This window comes from Glycine max, chromosome 12 (genome assembly GCF_000004515.6).
Source record: "Glycine max cultivar Williams 82 chromosome 12, Glycine_max_v4.0, whole genome shotgun sequence".
Lineage (NCBI taxonomy): Eukaryota > Viridiplantae > Streptophyta > Magnoliopsida > Fabales > Fabaceae > Glycine > Glycine max.
The window spans coordinates 13,301,843-13,324,306 of NC_038248.2; the positions used below are offsets into that span (position 1 = coordinate 13,301,843).

The 22,464-nt window shown below is 30.6% G+C and overlaps 1 protein-coding gene across 10 annotated transcripts; it reads right to left on the bottom strand.

Moving 5' to 3' along the window:
• Positions 1 to 16,626: 16,626 nt before the first annotated feature.
• LOC100787752 (uncharacterized) lies at positions 16,627 to 21,798 on the bottom strand. Of its 10 annotated transcripts, none has more exons than XM_041007127.1 (6): positions 21,675 to 21,798; positions 20,456 to 20,647; positions 18,977 to 19,685; positions 17,399 to 17,422; positions 17,195 to 17,313; positions 16,627 to 17,116 (listed from the first exon to the last, which is right to left on the bottom strand). In XM_041007127.1, the coding sequence occupies exons 2-6, from the start codon at positions 20,549 to 20,551 to the stop codon at positions 16,922 to 16,924; spliced, it is 1,143 nt and encodes a 380-aa protein (XP_040863061.1). In that variant the 5' UTR covers positions 20,552 to 20,647; positions 21,675 to 21,798; the 3' UTR covers positions 16,627 to 16,921. The 10 variants fall into 10 exon arrangements, with proteins under 10 accessions (XP_040863061.1, XP_040863060.1, XP_040863062.1 ...); XM_041007126.1 differs by having other exon boundaries at positions 21,429 to 21,720; XM_041007128.1 differs by having other exon boundaries at positions 21,644 to 21,700.
• Positions 21,799 to 22,464: the final 666 nt, after the last annotated feature.

Genomic DNA, 22,464 nt, shown 5'->3' on the forward strand with positions numbered 1-22,464 from the left:
TTCAATATATTTGGGACGAATTTTTAGTTAAGATGATAACAAACCTAATTAGAATTTAAAAGTCATTTTAAAGTTAAGACTTTGAAGTTATTCAACGATTTTTAAGTTCAAAAGTTATTTTTTAAGGTAAGATTTCTTAAATAATTTATTATTAGGTCTTGATATTTAAAACAATACAAGAAAAAAGTAGAAATTAAAAACAATTAAGAACTAGTTTTTTAGTTTTTATTTGCCCAACTTCTTAGAGAGAGAGAGAACTAAAATAAATGATGAAACACTATTTTAATCATAACTATATTTATGAAGCTATTAATAATATTAAAAATCTTTAACTGAATAAAATTACATGTAAATGTTTACAATAATAATAATAATAATAATAATTATTATTATTATTAATTGTTATTATTATTATACTCTTAAGCACACTTCATTAATTATATGATAATAACAACTACTACTCTTACTATTAATTTTCACAAAAAAAAAACTCTTACCATTAGTAGCTATTATTATAAAATATTTTCATTCATATAACTTATATATATATATATATATATATATATATATATATATATATATATATATATATATATATAATTATAATTGGAATAGTATGAATTTTAAATAAAATACTTTCTTCAATTAATAACTTATTTAAGTACAATTCCAGCATCGATTTTATTTCCAAAATCTTGTAAATTTGAATAATATTCCATAGTAAAAATATTATAGTTTCACAAACCCCTTCTTAAATATAACCTTAATATCAAACGCTAGCTACCTAGTAATATTTGTTATGCTAACGCGACATTTTTTTTTTGTCCGCCAAATGTTTTTAACTGACTCAAGTAGAATGTGTTAAAATGAAACAATAGTATTATTTTTTATGCAAAAATATATAGCAGACCTATAATTGTTTTTGTTTTTGTTTCAAATAATAGTTTTACATTATTAATTAGAGGTTCAAATATCGTTAAGCTCTTTGCATGATTGCAAATATTTATGTCAAAATATCTCTCTCTCTCTCTCTCTCTCTCTCTCTCTCTATATATATATATATATATATATATATATATATATATATATATATATATATATATATATATATATATATATATATATATATATATATATATATATATATATTATGTTTATACACTTGTATTAATTGACCTTTCAATAAAAGGGATATGTAGATCGTTTTCCGTGTGAGCCCTTCATTTTCCTCTGTCCCACATAACTATAAACAATACAGAAACGAAAATAGAAGTAGAAGTCAGAAGGATACCATTCCAAACTTGTGTGGAGCATATTGGAAGTAGAGAGAAAGTGACAAAGATTTAACCTAATACATATTGTAGCTTTTGAAAATATAATTTTTAATCTTGATTTATACTTCTCATTATAGTATTAAATTTATCGTTAATTAGAAATAGTAAACTAAAATTGCATAAATTATCATTGAGTGAACAAATTAATATTCAAAATGAAGGAACCACTATGCTTAGCATTTGGTGTGAAGTATGAAACTAATTCCTTTAAAGTAGAGATTATTAAAATAAATTTCATTTCTCGAAATAAATTCTTTTGCATATGCACGATTAAATTTATTTAATTCTGATTAATATTTTTTTTTATTTTCTTCTAGTTATTATTATTATTTTCTCTCTTGCACTCTAAAAAATATAGAAAGAAAAAATCTCTTTGTAAATTAAAAACTGACAAGTTAAAACTAGAAGTGGGTTATTTTTATTTTTGTGTGAATAAACAAGGGTAGGTTTAAGGATTAAGAAATACAATCTTTGTCTTAATTATAATTGGACTTGAACCGCTTAGGGGTATTTATTCCATTAAATGCTCTAAGCTCTATATATGTGAGCACCTATCTACTCAAATCTCAACATTTTAATAGGATAAATTTTGCAATTAAAAACTGTCTATATCTAAAAAATGAGCATTAAATAATGCATAAACTAACCACTGTTAAGTCATAGCAAGTTATATAACAAGAAGTTGAAAAAAAAAAAGAGAGCAAAGAATCGAAGTGTCGTCTACGAAGATGAGCCTTCATATATGTTACACTAATTAAAGAGCTAATATATTAATGCAATTAACGTGGTCTGGGTGAGGTGACTCTTTGCTGCACGAGAATATCGTTTGAGTAACTTCTATTTACCTGTCTTCTTACATCAAGGAATAACGATTCATTCTCATCAACACTAGAACCATGACTCAGATAAGCATGCTTAAAGGGCATCTTAATTTGATTCTTGTGAAACTTTCTATCATTGTTCTCTCCCTCACATTCATATATAGCCTATTATCCACGTAAAACTAAAAGAACATAACAATTAATTTTTAATATATAATATCTCGTGACTAACTTTACATATTTTTATATTTTTTTAACTACAAATTCACATATTTCTACATACCTTATTTAAATCATCGAAACATGCACACACAACACATCACAACCGCAACCACTACTACTATATAATCACTAATATATTTATGGTTATGAAATTATTAATATAGCTTAACCTTCAATTCTTATACCTTGGTGTTATATATATATATATATGTATATCGTTTTTTGTTGTTTTAAAAAAAACTATATAATCACCCCTCACTACCAAACCAACAACAGAAAAACAATAACAACCCATTAAAATTGATTCGGTGATGGAAATTTCAAGTTTAATATTAAAAAGTGTAAATAATTTTATATTATTAACTAATTAAAAATCATGATAACTATGAATTTTAAGGTTGTTATTGTATGAAAACAATTTTATTATACACGTTTATATAATTGTGATTAGATGCAATGCAATTTAGTGGATATACAATTTTCTCTTATTTTAGAATTTAATTTTTATACACTATATACTATAAAAAAGTTATATTGTTGACCAACCATACGACATGATTTGAGCTTGACAATCGACATTTTATTCCTTGGTGATGTCAAATTAATTAATGCTACCGATATGATTTAGATGGATCTATCATATGTCAATTTAATTATTACACACATCACAAATGAATCGAATATTTTTCAACTTAGCAATAATTAAATCAAAAGCATAACAATTGCCCGTATCGCTATCGAAAAATGAGGCAAATGGTCAGTTCTATTTATTTTCTTGTGGCTAAATAGTTACTTTGGTTCTTCAATGTATAATTTATTGACAAATGCATTTTTGAGGAACGAAAATATAAAATTTAGTGTTTAAAAGTGTAAAAAGTGCGATAAACATATCCTACTATTAGCTTTCATCTTAATAAAATAGCTTATGTAACACGAAGGAACAAATTTATTATTGAAATGATTGACAACGAGGATTGTCAGCATAAAACATATTTGTTATAATATTTTTTGACTTTTCGTCTTTTCACTGCGTTCATGAAAGATGAAAATGCAAAATTTAGTTTCCAAAAATATAAAAATACGACAAATATATCCAAACATTAATAATAGATTGTGACTAATTATTATTATTATTATTATTTGTTTGTAATTTACTGAGTACTTATGTAATATATTTTTTAAATTACCTTTTAATATATATATATATATATATATATATATATATATATATATATATATATATATATATTATTTTGATTTCCTTGTCAAACATTAATCTTTGCTGTTAAAAAAACTTTATCTTATAATTTTATCAAATTTCTACTAAATTTCTCACTTTTAATCTTTAAAATCATTTCATATCCCAATTTCAACTTAAGTACCCTTATATTTAGATTGAAAATAATATGTAGAGAGTTTTAAGTAGAAAAAACACACCGTTGCAGGACCAAATTCATTTATTTATTTATTTTAAAAAATAATTTAATCAACTATTTTTTTTTAAAAAAAATGACTCACAAAATTTAAATTAGATAAAGCTAAAGTGAAATTATAAATCTTTTTCCTTAATCACTAATATATATATATATATACCTCAAATATGAAATAATCTGTTGGATAAACCATATGTACTTCCACTCGAAACAATACTTATTATACATAATATGAATGAAATGAAAACAATTACTAACAAATAAAGAAGCCAAATAAATTTAAATAAAAAATACAATAATGCTTAAACTAATACATAGGTTAACTTAAAAAAAAAACTAATACATAAATTTATTCTTTGCCTTTGGGACGTAGAGTTGTATCTTTTGCTGATTTAGAAACTGCAACGACTTTGCATTCCATTTGGCATACTATAACAGAGTATATAATAAAGATTAATAATTAATTGAAGAAACAAAAAATTTCAAGTAATAAAAAACTTTTATTTTTTTTAAATGGTAACTCAATTTTTTTATATCATAAAACTAAAGAAATTTATTTTATTTTGGAAAATAAGTAGTTATATTGATTAACTAAAAAACTAATTAACAATTTGATAGATGGATAAATAGATAAATAATCAAAGTATAAGAGTTCAAATTTTAAGTTGTATTTTACTGTTTTTTTAATCCCTTTTTCCTTAGCTTCTCTTCAATTCATTATTAACGTCCGAAAATATTGGTCCCACTTTTTATACTTTTGCGAAGTAAATTTTGCATTCTTATATTTGAGGGACACATTTATCAGGGGAGCGAAAAGACGAAAAGTCAAAAAAATATTATAACAAATCTGCCCCTATGCTAGTAACGTTGGCAATCATTTCAGTGACAAATTTATCCCTTCGTGCCACGTAAGCTATTAATGGTGACAGATGAAATTTAACGGCCAGATATATTTGTTGCACTTTTTACACTTTCAGGAACTAAATTTTGTATTTTTATCTTTCAGGGACACATTTATCAGCTAACTACACATTGAGAAACAAAAACGATTATTTATTATTTTTTATCGCGATTATTTATCATTTTTTACCGAAGTTGTGAACATTTTAACAGAAACAAGATGCTCATCATAAGAAATTATTTTATACCAGCAGAAATCATAAGAAATTTTTAATTAAGCTCTCTAGATATTCATTATAAGAAGATCTACATAAACATATACCAACAAAACAAAATATCCACTTAAATTATAGTAAATAAAGTTGATTAGGATTGTTAAGACAATTAATTAATCCATGCAGTCTACAATAAGATATATAACGCTGTTACCTTGAAGTCTCTTCTTCCATTAGTTTTATAGCTGCGCAACTTTAAATTGTAATTACTTAGACAACTACCAATTAAGGAATAAACTCAATTAACAAAAGTGGTCCATATTTAATAGTAACGGAAAAAGGTATAATTAACTCCAAAAATCATAACAACAAATTAAGATGGAAATATTAAAACTTTGTATATCCTGAAACATGTATATCCCCAACAGCATTAATTTGATTTTTCTATCCACTTGTCATTATTCAAATTTAAAGATATAACTTAAGATTCTTATCTTAACATAAATTCTGAGCATCGTTGTGAGCTTTGCTGGCATTAGGCCTCCATTAGGACCTCCTCCTTCTAGTATAACTTCTGGGCATCCTTCTTTATTGGGTTGTCATATTCCACTATTAAAAACTTTCTTCATATAATCTCTCCGTTTTTAATTTTAAGATTTTTTTTAATTAATTTATTCTTTTAAGTAGTTAATTTATGGCTAATTATTTAAGAAAAATAGTAAAATAATTGACAAATTACATTAAATTTATTAATTATTTGTACTATCATTTTAAAATTATCATTTTCATATCTCCCTATCCACTTATTATTTTTTATTAATGTTTGGAGAAAAAATTATTATGTAAGGTTATGTAAAAAAATTAATTAATGTATTTACTTTTTTTAAAAAAATCTTATATAAATAAACAAATATTTTTTAAAACATTTCTTATAATTAAAAAGGGAAGGAGTTAATATATCAATCTCTATGCTAAATAAGTTTTTGTTAGTATAAATGAATTTTATATAATAAAAATAATATTAATATAAACATTTCAAAATGTATAGCAAATGACTAACATTACGATACATGTGTATATTATATTAGTAGAAATTTAATAAATAAAAATTAATATACACTATCAATTATTAAATATTCATATAATGCATTTACTTCTTATAATCGACTTATAATATTTGTATTAATTTGTCCATGGCATTTTCTTTATAGTGTTCTTATGAACAAATATCAAAGCAACTTGAAAAGCATGGTTTGCTGTCAACGAAATATAGTGGTTTTAGGTGGACAAAAGAATATGAAGTAATTGTGTTTTTCTTTTTTTGGTCTATAAATAATTTTGTTGTGTTCAAGAAATGGTGTTTCAAGTTGTACTATGTGGGCCACGTACAGCCGAAATACCTGGCCCATTTCAAGTTTTCCAAATGAGTGAATTTACAAGTAGTTGCTTATCTTCAGCATGATTTTGTTTCTCTTTGTCTTTCCCCTTTCCATTTCATTGGTCAATAATTAATGACAGGCATTATCCATGGAGGCACCAAATGGATGCATTGATGAACCTAACTTGGTTATTAAGAAAAGCCATGTGCTTTATGGCCACAACCAAACCAAACATTAATGCTAGATTAGTTGGTCATGTAATTTGAACGATACAATTCAAATCGTACCTAGAGCAGCATTTTTTAGAAGCTTATAGAACTTATGCTTACATTATTTGATATGCCTCAGAAATAACTCTCTTATGTGATCAAATATTTGATTCTTCAATCAGTGTGTATAAAATGATATTTATTCAGAGAAGTTTTTCCTTTAAATAAATCTTCATACTCTGAGAAATCAGTCTCTAACTCTTAATTGAGGATATGTTGATCACAAAAAATATAAAATTATGAAAACTATATTCTTGATTGAGATAGCAGCTAACACACAGAGATCTTACGGTATCGATCTCAAAAGTCAAAGCAAGTGTTTTATTTTATAACACAGAATCATCAATGGCATCAAGACACAAAAGTGTCTCAAAAGGTTAGTCTATATTAATTTTATGGACTTGAGGAATGAGGGTACTCTTAAATTATAGTGAGCTTGTAGTATTATTTTTCCCCCAACGCTTGCTTTACCCAAGTGTCGGTGAATATCACTACACTAGAGATATCAAGTTATTAGGTACAGCTTCTAGTTCATGAATTAGGAGACAAGAGACAGTTAATGGAAAAAATAATTTACAAAGGAAAACAACTATATTTATTATAGTTGTATTCTTGTTATTAATTAACGTAGTCTAGATTAAATCAACTCTTGTATAGCTGGCATAAATTATTAGCATTATTAGTTTCTCCAATCTTTAATTTTTGATTGTCATGTCTCAATGCTCTTCTGTCTTTGTCAATAAATGAACTACTTCTACGTAATTGATCTAAGGATTTCTTAAGATCTTTCAAAATAAATAACTTGCCTCTTCTACAGAGTTTTAGATTTTCAGTACATGGTCTTCATTCAATTAGTTTAGAAGTTTAAGATATGGTCATGCTCTCTTCAAGTACACGGAATCCTCTCACTCAATTCTCAATAGTCTTACTCTATCTAATCTCGATATATATTAAAATATATTTATAATCCCTAATAAATATCTAATTTCTGTGTTTATTTTTTAATGAATTTTTGTTTTGTGTTTAGTTTTTAATCATAAAACAATAATTTTGTTTTTAGTCCTTGGTATCCTCTTATTCCTTGATAAAAATAACAAATTTTATATTTATTTTTTGATAATTTTTTTCCATTTATTATTAGCTGGAGCTAAAACAAAATTTATTAATTTATTAGAAAGAAATAAAATTCATTAATTGATTGGGGACTAAAACAAAATATTCAAGACCAAAAACAAAAATATTATTTTATTAGCGACTTCACACAAAACAAAAATTTATCAAATAACAAACATAAAAATAAGATATTTACTAAAAATAAAAATATATTTAATTCTATATTAAATCTATTCAACCTTTTATATATATATATATATATATATATATATATATATATATATATATATATATATATATATATATAAACCTGCACACTTCATAAAATGAAAATCAATGATCATATTTATCTCACATGACTTTCCCACAGATGTCCAATTATAATTAAATTCTTTGATAATAACTTCCTTTTGAAAGAAAACAATCAAAGTCTTCTCATAGGACTTGTTTGTTAGAAAAGATACGTAATCAATTGTATTTCTCAATAAAAACAAACGTCCTATAGTCCAACAAAAACTTAAGGTTATATTGATGTAGATTTTTTTATAACATTATGTTATTGATATGAAATATCGATTAATTTTGTTGATAATTAATCTATGCTAATTAAAGTCGATAACTAATTTTCATCCAAAAATTCAATTGGTCAATTTCAGTAAGATCTCTTCTTCCTACCTTTAATGATATCTCTTTTACCAATCATGTTTTTTTAATATCCACAAGACTCAAATATAAAACTTTACTTATAAAAGCAAATAGTGTTCTTAACTTATTATAAATGCATAATATATATATATATATATATATATATATATATATATATATATATATATATATATATATATATATATATATGAGATGAAGGTATCTTATATGAGAATGAGAGGATTAAATATGGACTGTATAATAAAACATGGACAATCAGAATTTAATGTCATGTGATTACTTTAAAAAGTCATGTGAGCTTTTTAAAGAAGTAATGTGACTTTTTGATATTAAATCTTAACCTTCTATGTATGATTGTACGATTCAAATTTAATAATCTCACTCTCATATAATGTTTCTTTGCACAAGATATGTCATATCTAGTTCAATAGGTTAATAACTAATAACAAGTAGTTTAAGGTGCATCTTGAACTTAATCAAATTGAGAACTCAAATATTTCATAATTTAGTAAACTTTTGGAATACATTTATGCACATGATTTTTCAAACCCAACAAAATTCACTTACCAATGTTGTGTCCACCAAAACTTGGGTAGTTGGGCCTATACATTGCCTCTATATGACTTTTACTTTTTGCACCCCTTTTTACTTCTTGCATCCCTTAAAAGACTTAAATGTAACAAGCAATTTAAGGTGCATCTTGAACTTAATCAAATTGAGAACTCAAAGATTTCATAATTTAGTAAACTTTTGGAATACATTTATGCACATGATTTTTCAAACCCAACAAAATTCACTTACCAATGTTGTGTCCACCAAAACTTGGGTAGTGGGGCCTATGCATTGCCTCTATATGGATTTTACTTTTTGCACCCCCTTTTTACTTCTTGCATCCCTTAAAAGACTTAAATGGACACAAATACCCTTCACCAACACCCCTGCACCACTACCACAATCGGAGAGGAAAAACTAGCAACACCCATTCACACCAAAAGTCCAAAAGGATGAAACTAACCTTTGCCACTTCCCATCCTATTTTAACCCTTCACCTTCAAGCCCCCCTCATCACAATGACATCTACCACCTCCAGCTACATTGATCCCCTCCCTTTGATATTTTTTTGCATCATCGAAAAACTCTACCACTATTGAACATGCTCGTGAAGTGAGGTTGAGGGAGCGATGTTGTTGTCGGTGATCATTCAATGAGGTTGAGAAAGCAAACATTGCAATCTGAACAAGCTTTGTGAGGTTGCATCGATGTGGTGTGACACAAGGTTGAGGCAGGTTAGGGTAAAGGGAAAAGTTACAAAGAACAAGTTTGCCACCCTATTTCATAATAGGTATTCTGGAAGTGTATAGGTATTCCAAAATAGCTATAGCGGATTTTTATATTTTGGAATTTAAAAATCCTATTCTGGAATAGTATTTTGGAATACCTGTACACTTTTGCAATGGTCATTCTGTAATAAAGGGAGTGTAATATGACTCCCTTGCATTTTGATGTGATTTTTGTTGCCGCAATGGGGTTAAAGGGGTTGCAGTGGTGGTGCTGAGGTGTTGGTGCAACGGGGAAAGGGGTTGTCGCCATAACAATGGGTGTGCATTAGAGTAACAAGAAGGGTATTATTGTCCTCTGAGAGGTGCAGGAAGCAATTGTCCCTCCATATTGACAATAATCAAATTTAAAACTAATCTAGTGAAACCTTAAATTCATCTATGAAAATTTTAGCAAAGAACACACATTACTCCTAATAATACAACAAGTTGCACACTAGTTGCTAAAAAACACAAATGTTAGCTACATTATTCCTTAAACAGAGGACACTTTAACTCTGAAAAGAACCTATATCATTCATATTTGTGATTTTTTAGAAAAAGGAATTTTCATGAGTAAATAGTTTATGTACTTACAGTATCATTCAATCATAAATTATCATATATGATAGTTTTATTAACTTTAAAAACAATTACCTAAAATTTAATCTACTATGATTTCTAATTATTTGACTATAATTTTTTTACATTAATCGTGCATAAAAATTAAGCTCTTTTATATTAATAAGGATTAAGGACTAATGTCCCCATGACACAATTTTTAAAAAATGAATTTGAGTGTTTACTCAACTAATTAATTGATACAAGAACAAGGCTCAAAGTTTTAGTGATTTTTTTTTGGATAAATATTCATTTTGGTCCTTGAAAGTGTAGGACAATGATAGATTTGTCCATAAAAAATGAAAAAAAAAATAGTCCTTGAAAGTGAAAAAAGAATGAAAAATCAATTCTACTGTTAACTTTTTCCCTGTTAACATTAAGTATGGGCCTATGTGACACTTACAGTAATGTCGTGGCTTTGGTTGCTTGGAAATGGGGGTTCATATGTGAGATGACTCATGGGGACTAAAATGTCATTAGAATGTTTAAGCCTTTAAGGGTTAAGATATTTTTCCTTTTTTTCTTTTTCTTTGCTTATTTTTCATTGCATTTCCCAATTTTTCCTTCCCCTTCCCTCACTCTCTAGAACCCACCCTTTTCTCGATCCAGATCGTACATCGGTTTTGTCATGATATCGAAGATGATGACTGCCTCTAGGATACCGACAACGATGATTGTTGTTGCCTCCTCTGCGACACTACCACAACCTTCGGTGTTCTACCCCTTTCTCCCTCGTTCTTTCTTAGCACATTCCAACCACCTAGAAACCTCTTTTCTCCCCCAGAATTCATCGAGCACGAAATCGTGACTCAACTCCTTGCCAACATAAAGCTCCTCCTTCAGGTCACACCACTGTGCTTGTCATCCTAAACATCGGCCTTCGCTCAAAGGCCATCGACCACTCCACCAAAATCCTTGGCAATCGTCATACCTTTTTTTATCAACTTTTGGAGTTTGCAAGCTCATCCTTTTGATCACTCACTTCAGAAGGGGAGTTCTTATTCTTAAGCTAAAAACCAGGAGATAGACTTGAGGATGTTTCTCTTGAGGAGTTTAGAGTGAAGACATTGACCAAGGAATTTGAAGATGATGCTTTCAATGTCTCGGGGATCTTGTTTTTTTCTCAAATTACAAGGATCAAAGGTTGCACATGCAATCCATTGGTTCTATGGGTTAGAAAGCATTGACTATCATTTCCAATACCCATATATTACTACACAATTTGTAATGATCATCTTGTATTAGTTCCCTCGTGTGATTTGGCTTATATTATTTCAATCTACTTTAGTTCACCTAAACATTGATAATACTTGAATGTATTGTTAGAGCATCTCTAATAGGTGTTCTTACAACCTGATCTTCCATCCAAGATCTGATCTTGCTAAGATTTGTTGCTAGAGCAAGAGGGTTGATTGATCTCTACCGTGGAGCTATGTTCTTCTACAAGAACAAGTAAGATCTGCACGTGTTTCCAAAAAAAGATATTTTAATGTCTTTCTCCACAACCAAAGTGGGAAGCAACGAAATTGAGGAAAAAAAAACAAAAAGGGAAAGAGAAAAAGAGCAATTACAACAACAAATTCAACATCAACAACATCAACAACTTGTCTAAAAAATCATGAACAATAAATTGAAAAAAAAATAAAAATAAAAAATTACACATTTGAGATTTTCTCCATGTTCATGCTTTCGATTGTGTTCTTGAAATGTTATGAAGGCAGATATGGGTTCCAATGTCGATGCAAGGAAAGTAATGTCGAAGGCCTCCACGAAGGCATAAGTGTCAGTGTCGGCGACGACGATGCCTTTAGATCCAACAGGTTTGAGAGAGGGAAGGGAGAGATCATGTCCCTGTGTGGGTTTTAGTAGAAAGGGGAATAACGGTGAAGGAAGGATAGGGTGGGGTTGAGGTGCGACAAAGAAGAAAAGAGGGAGGAGAGGGGGCCATGGAAGGAGGAGATGGGGGATTAGAGGGCGCGACAAAGAAGAAGGAAGGGTGGAGAAGGGGCATGACGAGGGGAGGTGAGGATGGGAGATGGCAGAAAAGAGTAAAGAAAGAAGGGAGGGGAAAGTTGGCAGAGGAAAAAGAAAGAAAATGGGGAGGCAGGAGAGGGGAGCCGAGGAAGTGAAGAATCAAACTGTTGCCCATCAAACCATTACCTATGAAATCAGTGTAATTTTTACCGTTTGCTAAAAATGTAGCCACAATTTGAATTGTTTCCTATAAATTTTGCATGTTGATGAAAGAAAAACATAATATAAAATTGGACTTCTCTTCTCCTATAAATTCAATCATTAGTCACCATTTTTTTCACACCAATTCTCATTTTTTTTCCATTCTCGTTCTCCTTCTTACTTGCGTAATGGATCCGAATTAATTTAATTGACAAACTTATATGAATTTGTTGCAAAATTACCAAATGTATCATTCAAATGAAAATTCGCAACATCCTCCTCCCTCGATTCCTTTCTTGCCATAACCACCACCACAATGAACAAAATTATCAATTTCCTCCTCATTTCATTCCTTACTTTCCATTACCACTGCCACCACCAATAACTTATAATCAATCTCCTTCTACCAAAAATTCTCAAAGTTCTCAAATCTTTCCTTCAATGCCACAAAACACCTCTAGCATATTCCATAAGCCTCCCAATAGTTCTAGTCGTGCACAAACTCCTTCAATTGAGGAAGTTGATACACAAATTTCACAATTTTCTACCCAAATTGGGCTAGAGGAGGAGGACAGAGTTCTACAAAAAATAAAAAGGGCACATGACTATTCTTTTCAATTGAAGAGGAAAAACTTCTCGTTAGTTCATGGCTTAATGTCTTTCTTGATTCAATCGTTGGTGATGGTAAAAAATTACAAGATTTTTTGGAAAAAAGTAATAGAAAATTACAACATTTTTCATGGCAATCTAAGTGAGAGATCCTACAATCAACTGAGATCTCGATGACCAAAAACTCACAATGCCATTCAAAAGTTCAATGGTTGTTACAAGCAAGTTGTTGCTTTGAAGAAAAGCGATTACACGAAAAATGGTGTGATGGTTAATGCATATACTATTTGGAAGGAAAACCAAAAAAATGGATTTCGCTTTGGAGCATGCATGATAGTTATTAAAAGATCAACCTAGATGGTTAGAGTAATGCAAAGAAGTTCCTTCCAAAAGAACAAAGCTGTCAGAAAATTGGAATTACTCATCGTCATCTAATCTAGAGACACCGATTAATGTTTCCGAAAGTGAAACCCCTACACCACTTGCTCACCCAATAGGATAAAAGGTAACCAAAAGGAAGATCAAAGGGAAATAAGCATCTTCTTACACCGGTTGTGGACTTGTCTGGCATTAAAAAAGAAATGAAGGAAAAAAATGTTATCCAAAAACAAATAGTAGATCCAGTGGCGTTCGATAGTGTCGCAAAGATGTACAATATTCTTATGAAGGACACGACCAACATGACTGAAGATTAACGCGGGAAACACGAAATCACTTGTAATTATATTTTAAAGAAGTTTAGCCGTTAGTTTTTTGTTTTAAGTTATCGCTAATTAGTTGTGTGCTTAAGTTTGTTTTTAATTAGTTTTTTATTAGTTTAGTAGTTTGTTTTTTATGTGTTAAGTTATCAATGATTATGTTGTAATGCATTTTCAATTAGTTGAATGTTGAAGTTTTCTTTTAATTCCATAAGTTATTTTCTTAATCCGTAACTTTTAAGTAGTTGTTAAAAAGTAGTCGTTACAGAAGCTAGCCGTTGTTGATTATGCTATTTAATTGTTTAGTTTCCTTTCATTCATGCACACCCCACCTTCTTCTTCAAACTTCTTGTGTCTCTCTTCTACCCCCACTTACTCGTAAAATGGCTTTAAACTCTGACTTCGATAGAGTTTGACAATAAATTGTTGATGAAACACTTGAAGACAACACCAATACAGAAATCATGAGATACTTATGCTAGCTGTAACAACAAGAAGAGAGTAACAGCCAATCCAAATGAACAAGAAGAAACATAAATCACATTCATGAAGACAAACACAGTTGTTTGATGAATGAATACTTCTTTGAAAATTGCATATACATAGAGAGTCAATTTTGACAAAGGTTTTGAATACGAAAGCCATTATTCCTTCGAATTATAGACACTCTTAGTAATCATTATACATATTTCCAAATGAGAATGCATCTAGTAGAAGGGGTCTTTCACCTTTGCAGAAGTGGACTACAACAATTCATATATTGACATACAGATAACCTACTGACAGTGTGGATGTTAGAATCGGCAAAAGCATTGTAGTTGGATGCTTATAAGCTATTGTAAAGGGTGTGAACAAGATATTTGGATATGAGTATCTAAGAAGGCCTAACAACAACGACATCAATCACCTACTACAAATTGTAGAGACATGCGAGTTTCCAGATATGTTGGGTTCTATTGATTGCACGCATTAGAAATAGAAAAATTGTTCAGTTGCATGGCAAAGCCAATATCGTAGAGGTGATGATCAAAAACCCATAATAATATATACTAAGGTCGTCACGTCACAAGACTTGTAAATTTAGCATACATATTTTGGAGTTGCAAGTTCAAACAATGACATTAATGTGTTAAATCAATCTCTTATGTTTAATGACATTTTGTAAAGTCGAGCTCCTCCAGTGAAATTTACAATTCAAGAAACCACATATAATATAGGGTATTATCTTGTAGATGGCATTTATCCTAATTGTGCCACATTAGTGAAGACCATCCCAATGTCACAGGGTGAGAAAAGAAAGTTATTTGCAAAATGTCAAGAAGTGACAAGAAATGATGTGGAGAGAGCATTTGGTGTGCTCAAATCTCATTTTGCAATTATATGTGGTCCATCACGTAATTGACAAACAGGTACCATGAAGAACATAATCTTGGCATGCATTATATTGAATAACATGATTGTTGAAGATGAATGAGATATGTACAATGGTAACTTTGATGTTGATTACGATCATATTGACAAAGACATTTCAAACATTGATGTATCTCATAGTGCTCATCCCAACTTTGTTGCATATCTGCAAACAAGACATTATATGCATATAAGAAGAGTTCATCAACAACTTCAAGCATACTTGGTGAAACATATTTGAGAACGTTTCGATGACAATAATGATGAAATATAATTTTTCTTGCTCAATGTCGATGTTTGTATTTTTTTTCGATCAATGTTATGTATCGTCGTAAGTTCATGAATAAATATTTTAGTCATTCATATATTTTCTATTTTTTGTTAAATTTTTTTCGTAATTAAAATATATAATTAATTAGTTATAATTATTTTAAAATAAATTGTAAATAAGTATTAAAAGGTGGATCCATTGTAGGACCTATAGAAAATAGTTTAAAATCACAAAACTTGATCTTCTATTGGAGCAAAAAATTGAAGAGATCTCGAGAGTGATGTGATATTGTGAAGTCCACCAAAAAGTTAATTAAGATCACAAAGCTTAATCTTCAATTAAATATGCTCTTAACTATCAATCTACAAATATTGTTTAAGGGTATTATTTTCAATAATGTGTTTACATTTTTTTTCTTATTTTATTGTGGTGGTGTTGTTGGAGAAAATGAAGTTAAATAGAGTATTGTTGTTGAACTAGAGATGCTTTGGTCGGCATTGTTGGAGCTCTATGAGAGTGTTGTTGGAAGTCAGAACACATCGGCAACGAGTTACACACCTAAGCAAGGGATGATAGTGAAAAAAGAAAAAATATGGTGTGGAAGGTGTATCGTAATAATGTGAAGACTAGATTAATCTCATTGCTATTGGCCTTTAAACAATAAAGAAGGGGGAGGTCGTTACTTTAAAAATAAAAAATAAAAACTAACACTTTAGTCCAAGCAAAAGATATGAACATTTTAGTCCAACACAGTCAGCAACAAACATGGCATTATACCAGCACATATGGATTGTCATGTAGAAAGATCATATGCCACATAGGCACACACCTTAATGTTAATGGGAAAGAATTATCAATAAAACTGATTTTTTTCACGACTAAATTTTAATTTTTTTATCTTTTAGAAATGAATCTGTCATTATCAAGGATTAAAATGGATATTTACTCGTTTTTTTTTTTTTTACTTCTCAAGGGCCACTAAAAGTCAAGCGTTGATGACTTGATGGGAACAACTTGCTGTAATCACTTCAAGAGGCATTTTAGGATTATGAAATTGTTACTAACACAATAACTCAACCAAAAAAATCCATTTAACATAAATCGATCAGAAAGGGCGTGTCATTGACAATGGCAAGGCAATAAGTGGAGAATATGTAAATAAAAACGTTCAGTATTTGTAAAATAGATAACAGTTTCATTTATTCTATTAGACATTCTCATTTCAATGGCCTAATTACAGCTACCCTTTTCTATTTTCTGTGAGCAGGAAAAAGAAAAAGGTTGTGTAGGAAAGTTCAGGAGCTAGGAAAGAACTAAAGATAGCATAAGTATTGTATGAATTTATATCATTTCAGCATCTTAAATTTCCAGTTGGGCATCTTAATCTCCACAAGGACTTATGAGTGAATCCAAACTTGTAGGATTGGCTTTTGTGTATCAACACAACTTGATCATCCTGGCATTTAGAATTAGAGAAGCTCCCATTCTGGTTCAGACATACTAGGAAGCAGTAATTTGTTTTGTTCTTGTGGTAAAGTTGGATCTAAATTCTTCATGCAATCTCCCTTTACTTTTTCACTGTTCATATGCCATGCTACAAGCTCCTTATACTCTTGCTTTCTTGCAGACTTCTTAGACAAAGAAAAGGTTTGCCGTGCCTTTTTCTTAAAGTGGAAAAATACTTTGGTTAGAGTTGAATATGAATATGTACCAAATAAAGTGAGGGGGGTGGGAGTGTGTACCTTTTTAGTATTTAAATTACCACCTTCTTTGGGAGGTAATTGAATTTCATCTCCATTCACCATAACACAGGCTTCCTCAAGCTTCAGATGATCTTCTTGCATGGTTTCATGGCCTTGTTCTAAAACAGTATCAAACTATCAATCATTGTAACTTAATTTGAATTTCTTAAATCATAGAAAGTATTCAGTTACATGCAAACTTACTTTGAACAGGTTTCAGAGTGATTTCTGGATATATCAATGCAAATGTCACAAAATATTAAGCATTCCAATTGGATTCAAATGCATCTTTTATCTGAAAGAACGTTCAGGTCATGTGCTACAAGTTCTCCACATGTTCTTTAGAGAACACAATTGTTTAGTGAAAGAGCAAAATCCATTTAAGATATGCTGTAGAGACTAGACTGAACATTTTTTCACCTATTAATGAGTACTCTATAACACATCAATGTCATGGAACCTTCACTACAATCCCATCCTCAAAGATAAAATATGTGAAAAGAAATGGGCAAATGGGCAAGATTCTAGAATGGCAGATGATTCTGTTATCAAATTCTACTTGATGAAAGAATACGCAACTAGTTGGTAAACTTAAACTAAACTAAACTAAACTAACGACTAGCATACCCTGGTGCCCGAAGGCTTCTCACTATGTGAAGGTATATGGATATTAAAAATATATATCAATAAAAAAAAACTAAGTCAAAAAGAATATTGGAAAAATAATATATATCAATAAAAAAATGAATTATTTCAATAGCCTGAATGGTTGAGACTTGAGAGTGATGAGCATTTTAGTACCAGTGTAGCGATTAGCTACCATAAACCATAAATTTATTCAATTGGTGTTGGTTGCCAATCTAGAGCCCACAAAAGGCGAAGAATCAAATCCATAAAAGATCTAACAAAAATTTGAGCATGGTTACTGAAACTTTTTTAAGTTGATCCTGGCTTTGATGTTAAAGAAAGGTGATAAATTTTAAAAAATAAAATAACCATATCTCATGTCACACGCATTCAATTCCCACAACCTGCGAAATTATAATCTGCATGGCTACTTCCTAATTTCATTGGGGAAAGCTGAATGAACTGCTACCCCTTCCATTCCAAAAGACACTGTTGACTTTCAATTTCCTATGGTTTCTAAGTAACACAACTATCAGTTCTAATCCCTTTCCAATAACTAGGGCTTCTCCTGTGAATGAAAAAATGAAATATAGCTCTTTAAAAAGAGTAACACAAAGCGCAAAGCATGCCAGCGTGCCAGTTGTACATTTTTCATCGGATACTATAGATCAGACTTAAACTTAAAGACAAAAATCTTCTCTTTCAACAGAATTGGACCCTTCAAATACAGCAGAATGTGGACGTCTCATGTTTATTTATTTTCATGCAACATTAGCTAAAAAACAAACAGCACCATGATACACTTTCTCGATATTCAAGTTCAACCAAAATAGGTCCATAGGCTGAAACCAGTTAGTACTTCGGAGTTCTGAATAATATATATTAATAGTTAATACCAACAGAGTAAGTGCTTCAGAGTGTTATGAGTCAATATCTAAATTCAGTAACTACTTATGATCGAATTAATACCTACTACCAAGCTGAGATAAAACACTATATTATAAGTATAACCATTGGACTCCACTGTTCTATCCATAGAGAAACCTACCAGGGAAACTATACACTTACTGAAAAAATCCATCAGAAATCAAAACTGATAAACCAAAACAATGAGGAAAATTTTGAAACTACAAGAAGAGATACTGAAACACTCACCAACTGGCTCTCCAAATGGGGCACAAGAGGAAGAAGAAATTGTATCAACCGGTTTCTCTTCAGCTGATTTAAGTAGTAGTGGAACATTGGGGAACTGTTTGGTACAAGAATTTTCAATTTCATTAGAACAGTGTGTGTCAGAGGCAAGCCTTGCCACTTCTTCTGAAGCTGGCTTTGCAATAGTAACTCCATGATTCTGATTTTGATTTTTGTTTGAGATCTCATAAGATTGTGATGTCCTGCATGCATCTGTTTCTGCCAAATTGGTTTTGTTGATTATCTTGGTCGCATCCATTTTCTTATTTACTGGATTTTCATCAATACGAACGTTTGATTTAACATCCATTCTTCGAACATACTGTCTTGAAGGTGAACTAAATTTTCCTTCTTTGACAGAATTTCTCAAAGATAACATGGATGAAGCATCAGCCTTGGAAGTTCCATCATATAAAGCAGCAAGTGTTGCAACATTATCAACACCATGAACAATCCTTGAATCCTCAGTTCTTTGCTTGGTATCAGCTTTTGCATGTCTTTCCTTATATACATGGAATGGCTTCCTACAGAGCCCAGCATCCGCACGCTTATCTATAGGCAATTCAATGCCTACCTTTTCTGGGGGAAGTAAATCTCCCACAATTTCTGAATATAACTTTTTAACACTTTCCCCAACAGCTTGCATCTGATTCTCTATGTATTTAACTGTATCCTATACCCAAAGAACAAACATATATAAGAAATATAGTGGCTGGTAAGAAGGACAATTAATATCAGGGTAGGGAACTGTCAGTCTCATGAACAGTTTAACCCATTACTGTTAAAAAATTATGATCATATACAGAAAGGCTTTCAGAAAGATTATCATAGATGACAAGAAAATATAAGAGAACAGTTGCATTCAAACACTTTAAGTGAAAATAAAGAAAGTCAAAGGAGAAAGGCACCCACAAAGTGAAAGGGTATTTTAATGCATTGAGGCAATAGGTGCCATAAAGTGCACATTATACCCAACAAACATAACATAATTTGCATTAATTTTGCATATATATTCGGCATGACATTCAATCACAGTAAAAACAAACCACATTTTCATTTTACAAACCAGAATTGGAAATGCACGCATCACCCCTCACAAAAGGGAAGTGCTTCAACAGCGAGAGGTACTGACCCCTTCCAGCACTTTCCATATGCGGATATGCCTTTGACTACACTACATTGCTTCATTGCTTGTAAGTTGCAACAATAATAACAGGCAGAATAGTAGGGACATAAAAGACAGAAAATAGAAATGAAGAAGATGCAACTCTACCTGTAGCAACGGAGAAAGCAAAACATAAAATTAGGTATTCAATCAGTGACATGTATAACAAGGAATGACATGTGTTCAGTGTACTACGGTAACTTGAGTCATCTTTCTTAATAAACCTAAATCAATGCTTATATGATATAGGATAAGGTTAAGTGACAACAAAGGCATACCTCGTACATCACGTCTTCCACCTCCAGGAACATATTCTCAAATTTCTGGTACATATTTCCAACCCATTTTATACCTTTCACATCCATAGTGATCATAATATCTCTTGAATAGTAATTTGTCCTGATATTGTCTAATTACTATAGGGCTGCCATTACTCTTGTCTCAACTTCAAGGTGGTTCTATTTGATTATCTGCAATGAAGCAGAAAGAATACATTCAACAGAGAGACTAAATTGATCACGATGTGTCATCACTCATCATAAAAACATAAAAACTTCGTACCCCATTGCCCAGAGGCTCTTTGCTATGCGAAAAAACATAAATATGTAAAATGGATGCAGATAAATTCCAGCCTATAACACAATTACATTTAATAAGCATCCATCCAAAAGCCCAAGCAATAATGAAAAATCATTCACACATGTGACATGTCCTTATCTGATAATTCCAAATCACAGTCCAACCTGGTAAGTAACCTACCAACAACGGGACCGGCACCAGCCTACAACTTTATCTTCTAAAACATACCAGAACCTTCAAGTAATTCACCACATGACCCTGAATGTTTAACTTCAATGTCCTAAATAGTATACAGCTTATAACCCTAGTGGCGTCTTTTACCCCATCACCACAAAGAGATAAACTAGAAAAATAAATAAATGTGAACTTTAACTTTCATTGATCAAAATTACCATGGGCAATCACCGAAGCAAGGCAAGAGGATAAATTTGCCTCATAAAAAGCTAAAATAAAATTAAAAACACAAAAACACGCACTCACCAAATTAAACTAAACGCAACAACAGAAAATAAAACAGAAAAAAAGGAAGTAAAAGGGTATAACACAATAATAACAACTAGCCAATATTTTAACAAAGAAAAGAGCTTTTGATCAGAAAACAAAAACCCCTTTGGAATATGGGGTCAGAACACAGTAGCGTGTTGGATAATGAAAAGGGTCATCAGAGAATACTTGTTCTAAGAAGAACAGAGAAGAGGAAACTTATGAACCACTTGCAGAAGGTTTCATGTAATACCCCAATTCAGCAATTCCTTAGCTTTTCAAAGGGACAAAAAAGGAAGAAGAAGATTCGAACACGAAAAGCTTGGGAACAGTTTGATAAACTTGGGAGGAATTGCGACTTGTGTGGAGAAGTGTACGAGGAGGAACAGAATAAGGAAACGTACACACTAAAGATTCAGCTTCGGATGACCCTACCTTGCACACGTGTACTCTTCATGCCTATGATGTTCTACGTGATTGTAGTACGCATTCTCATTTTATTCCAAGAGTTCTTTTAAATATTCTTATTTTATATTTAGATAATTGTGAGATAAAAATGTAAGGTTCTAATCGGTTATCGGTTGGTTGAGTTCTAGTTTATGATATGCATGGAGTTTGGTGGAATGGCCGAAAGGGTATGCCTTATGAGTATCTCCCTGAGTTGTCTAGAAGTTGCCACAATACGTAATTTTCAAAACAAAACCAATAGAAAATTACATTAACATTTCCTAAATTTTTAACAGATTACATTTAATTTTTGAGCAATAATTAGGATAATAAATACTTAGAAATGAACTATGATTTTTACTAAGGGTCTCATCCTATTTATACAAATCTTTCTGGGTCTTGGATCATGGGTCTTTGTGGTTGGATTATCATGTAGGTAATTAAACCTTTGATCTTCCTTAATCACTTGTCAGCTTATTCCTTTAGCAAGAATAAGAGATCTGGGTAGGTGACCTCTGCTAATCATAACCAAATACCTATTCGGTGGGACGTACGTGTTTATCTTGGTAGAATACCCATCTAGTAGGATTGGATATGGGCCACTTTACCTTGACCGAATACGTACTTATCAAATATAACTCTATATGTTAGAAAATATTACACTAATATATCATCAAACCTTGGAATGTGAAAGTAATGATTAAAAAGGTAAGAAATACATATATAATGACAAAATATCATGAAGTGCTTGTGTAATTTGCTAAAATAAAACAATTAC

What these genes read in the sequence shown, in the direction of transcription:
- LOC100787752 (XM_041007127.1), bottom strand. Translation starts at nt 20,551, where the DNA reads ATGATCACTATGGATGTGAAAGGTATAAAATGGGTTGGAAATATGTAC. An exon ending in TGGAAGACGTGATGTACGAG is followed by an intron (nt 19,686 to 20,455) that starts GTATGCCTTTGT and finishes CTTTGGGTATAG; the next exon opens with GATACAGTTAAATACATAGA. An exon ending in CCCATTTGGAGAGCCAGTTG is followed by an intron (nt 17,423 to 18,976) that starts GTGAGTGTTTCA and finishes TGATATATCCAG; the next exon opens with AAATCACTCTGAAACCTGTT.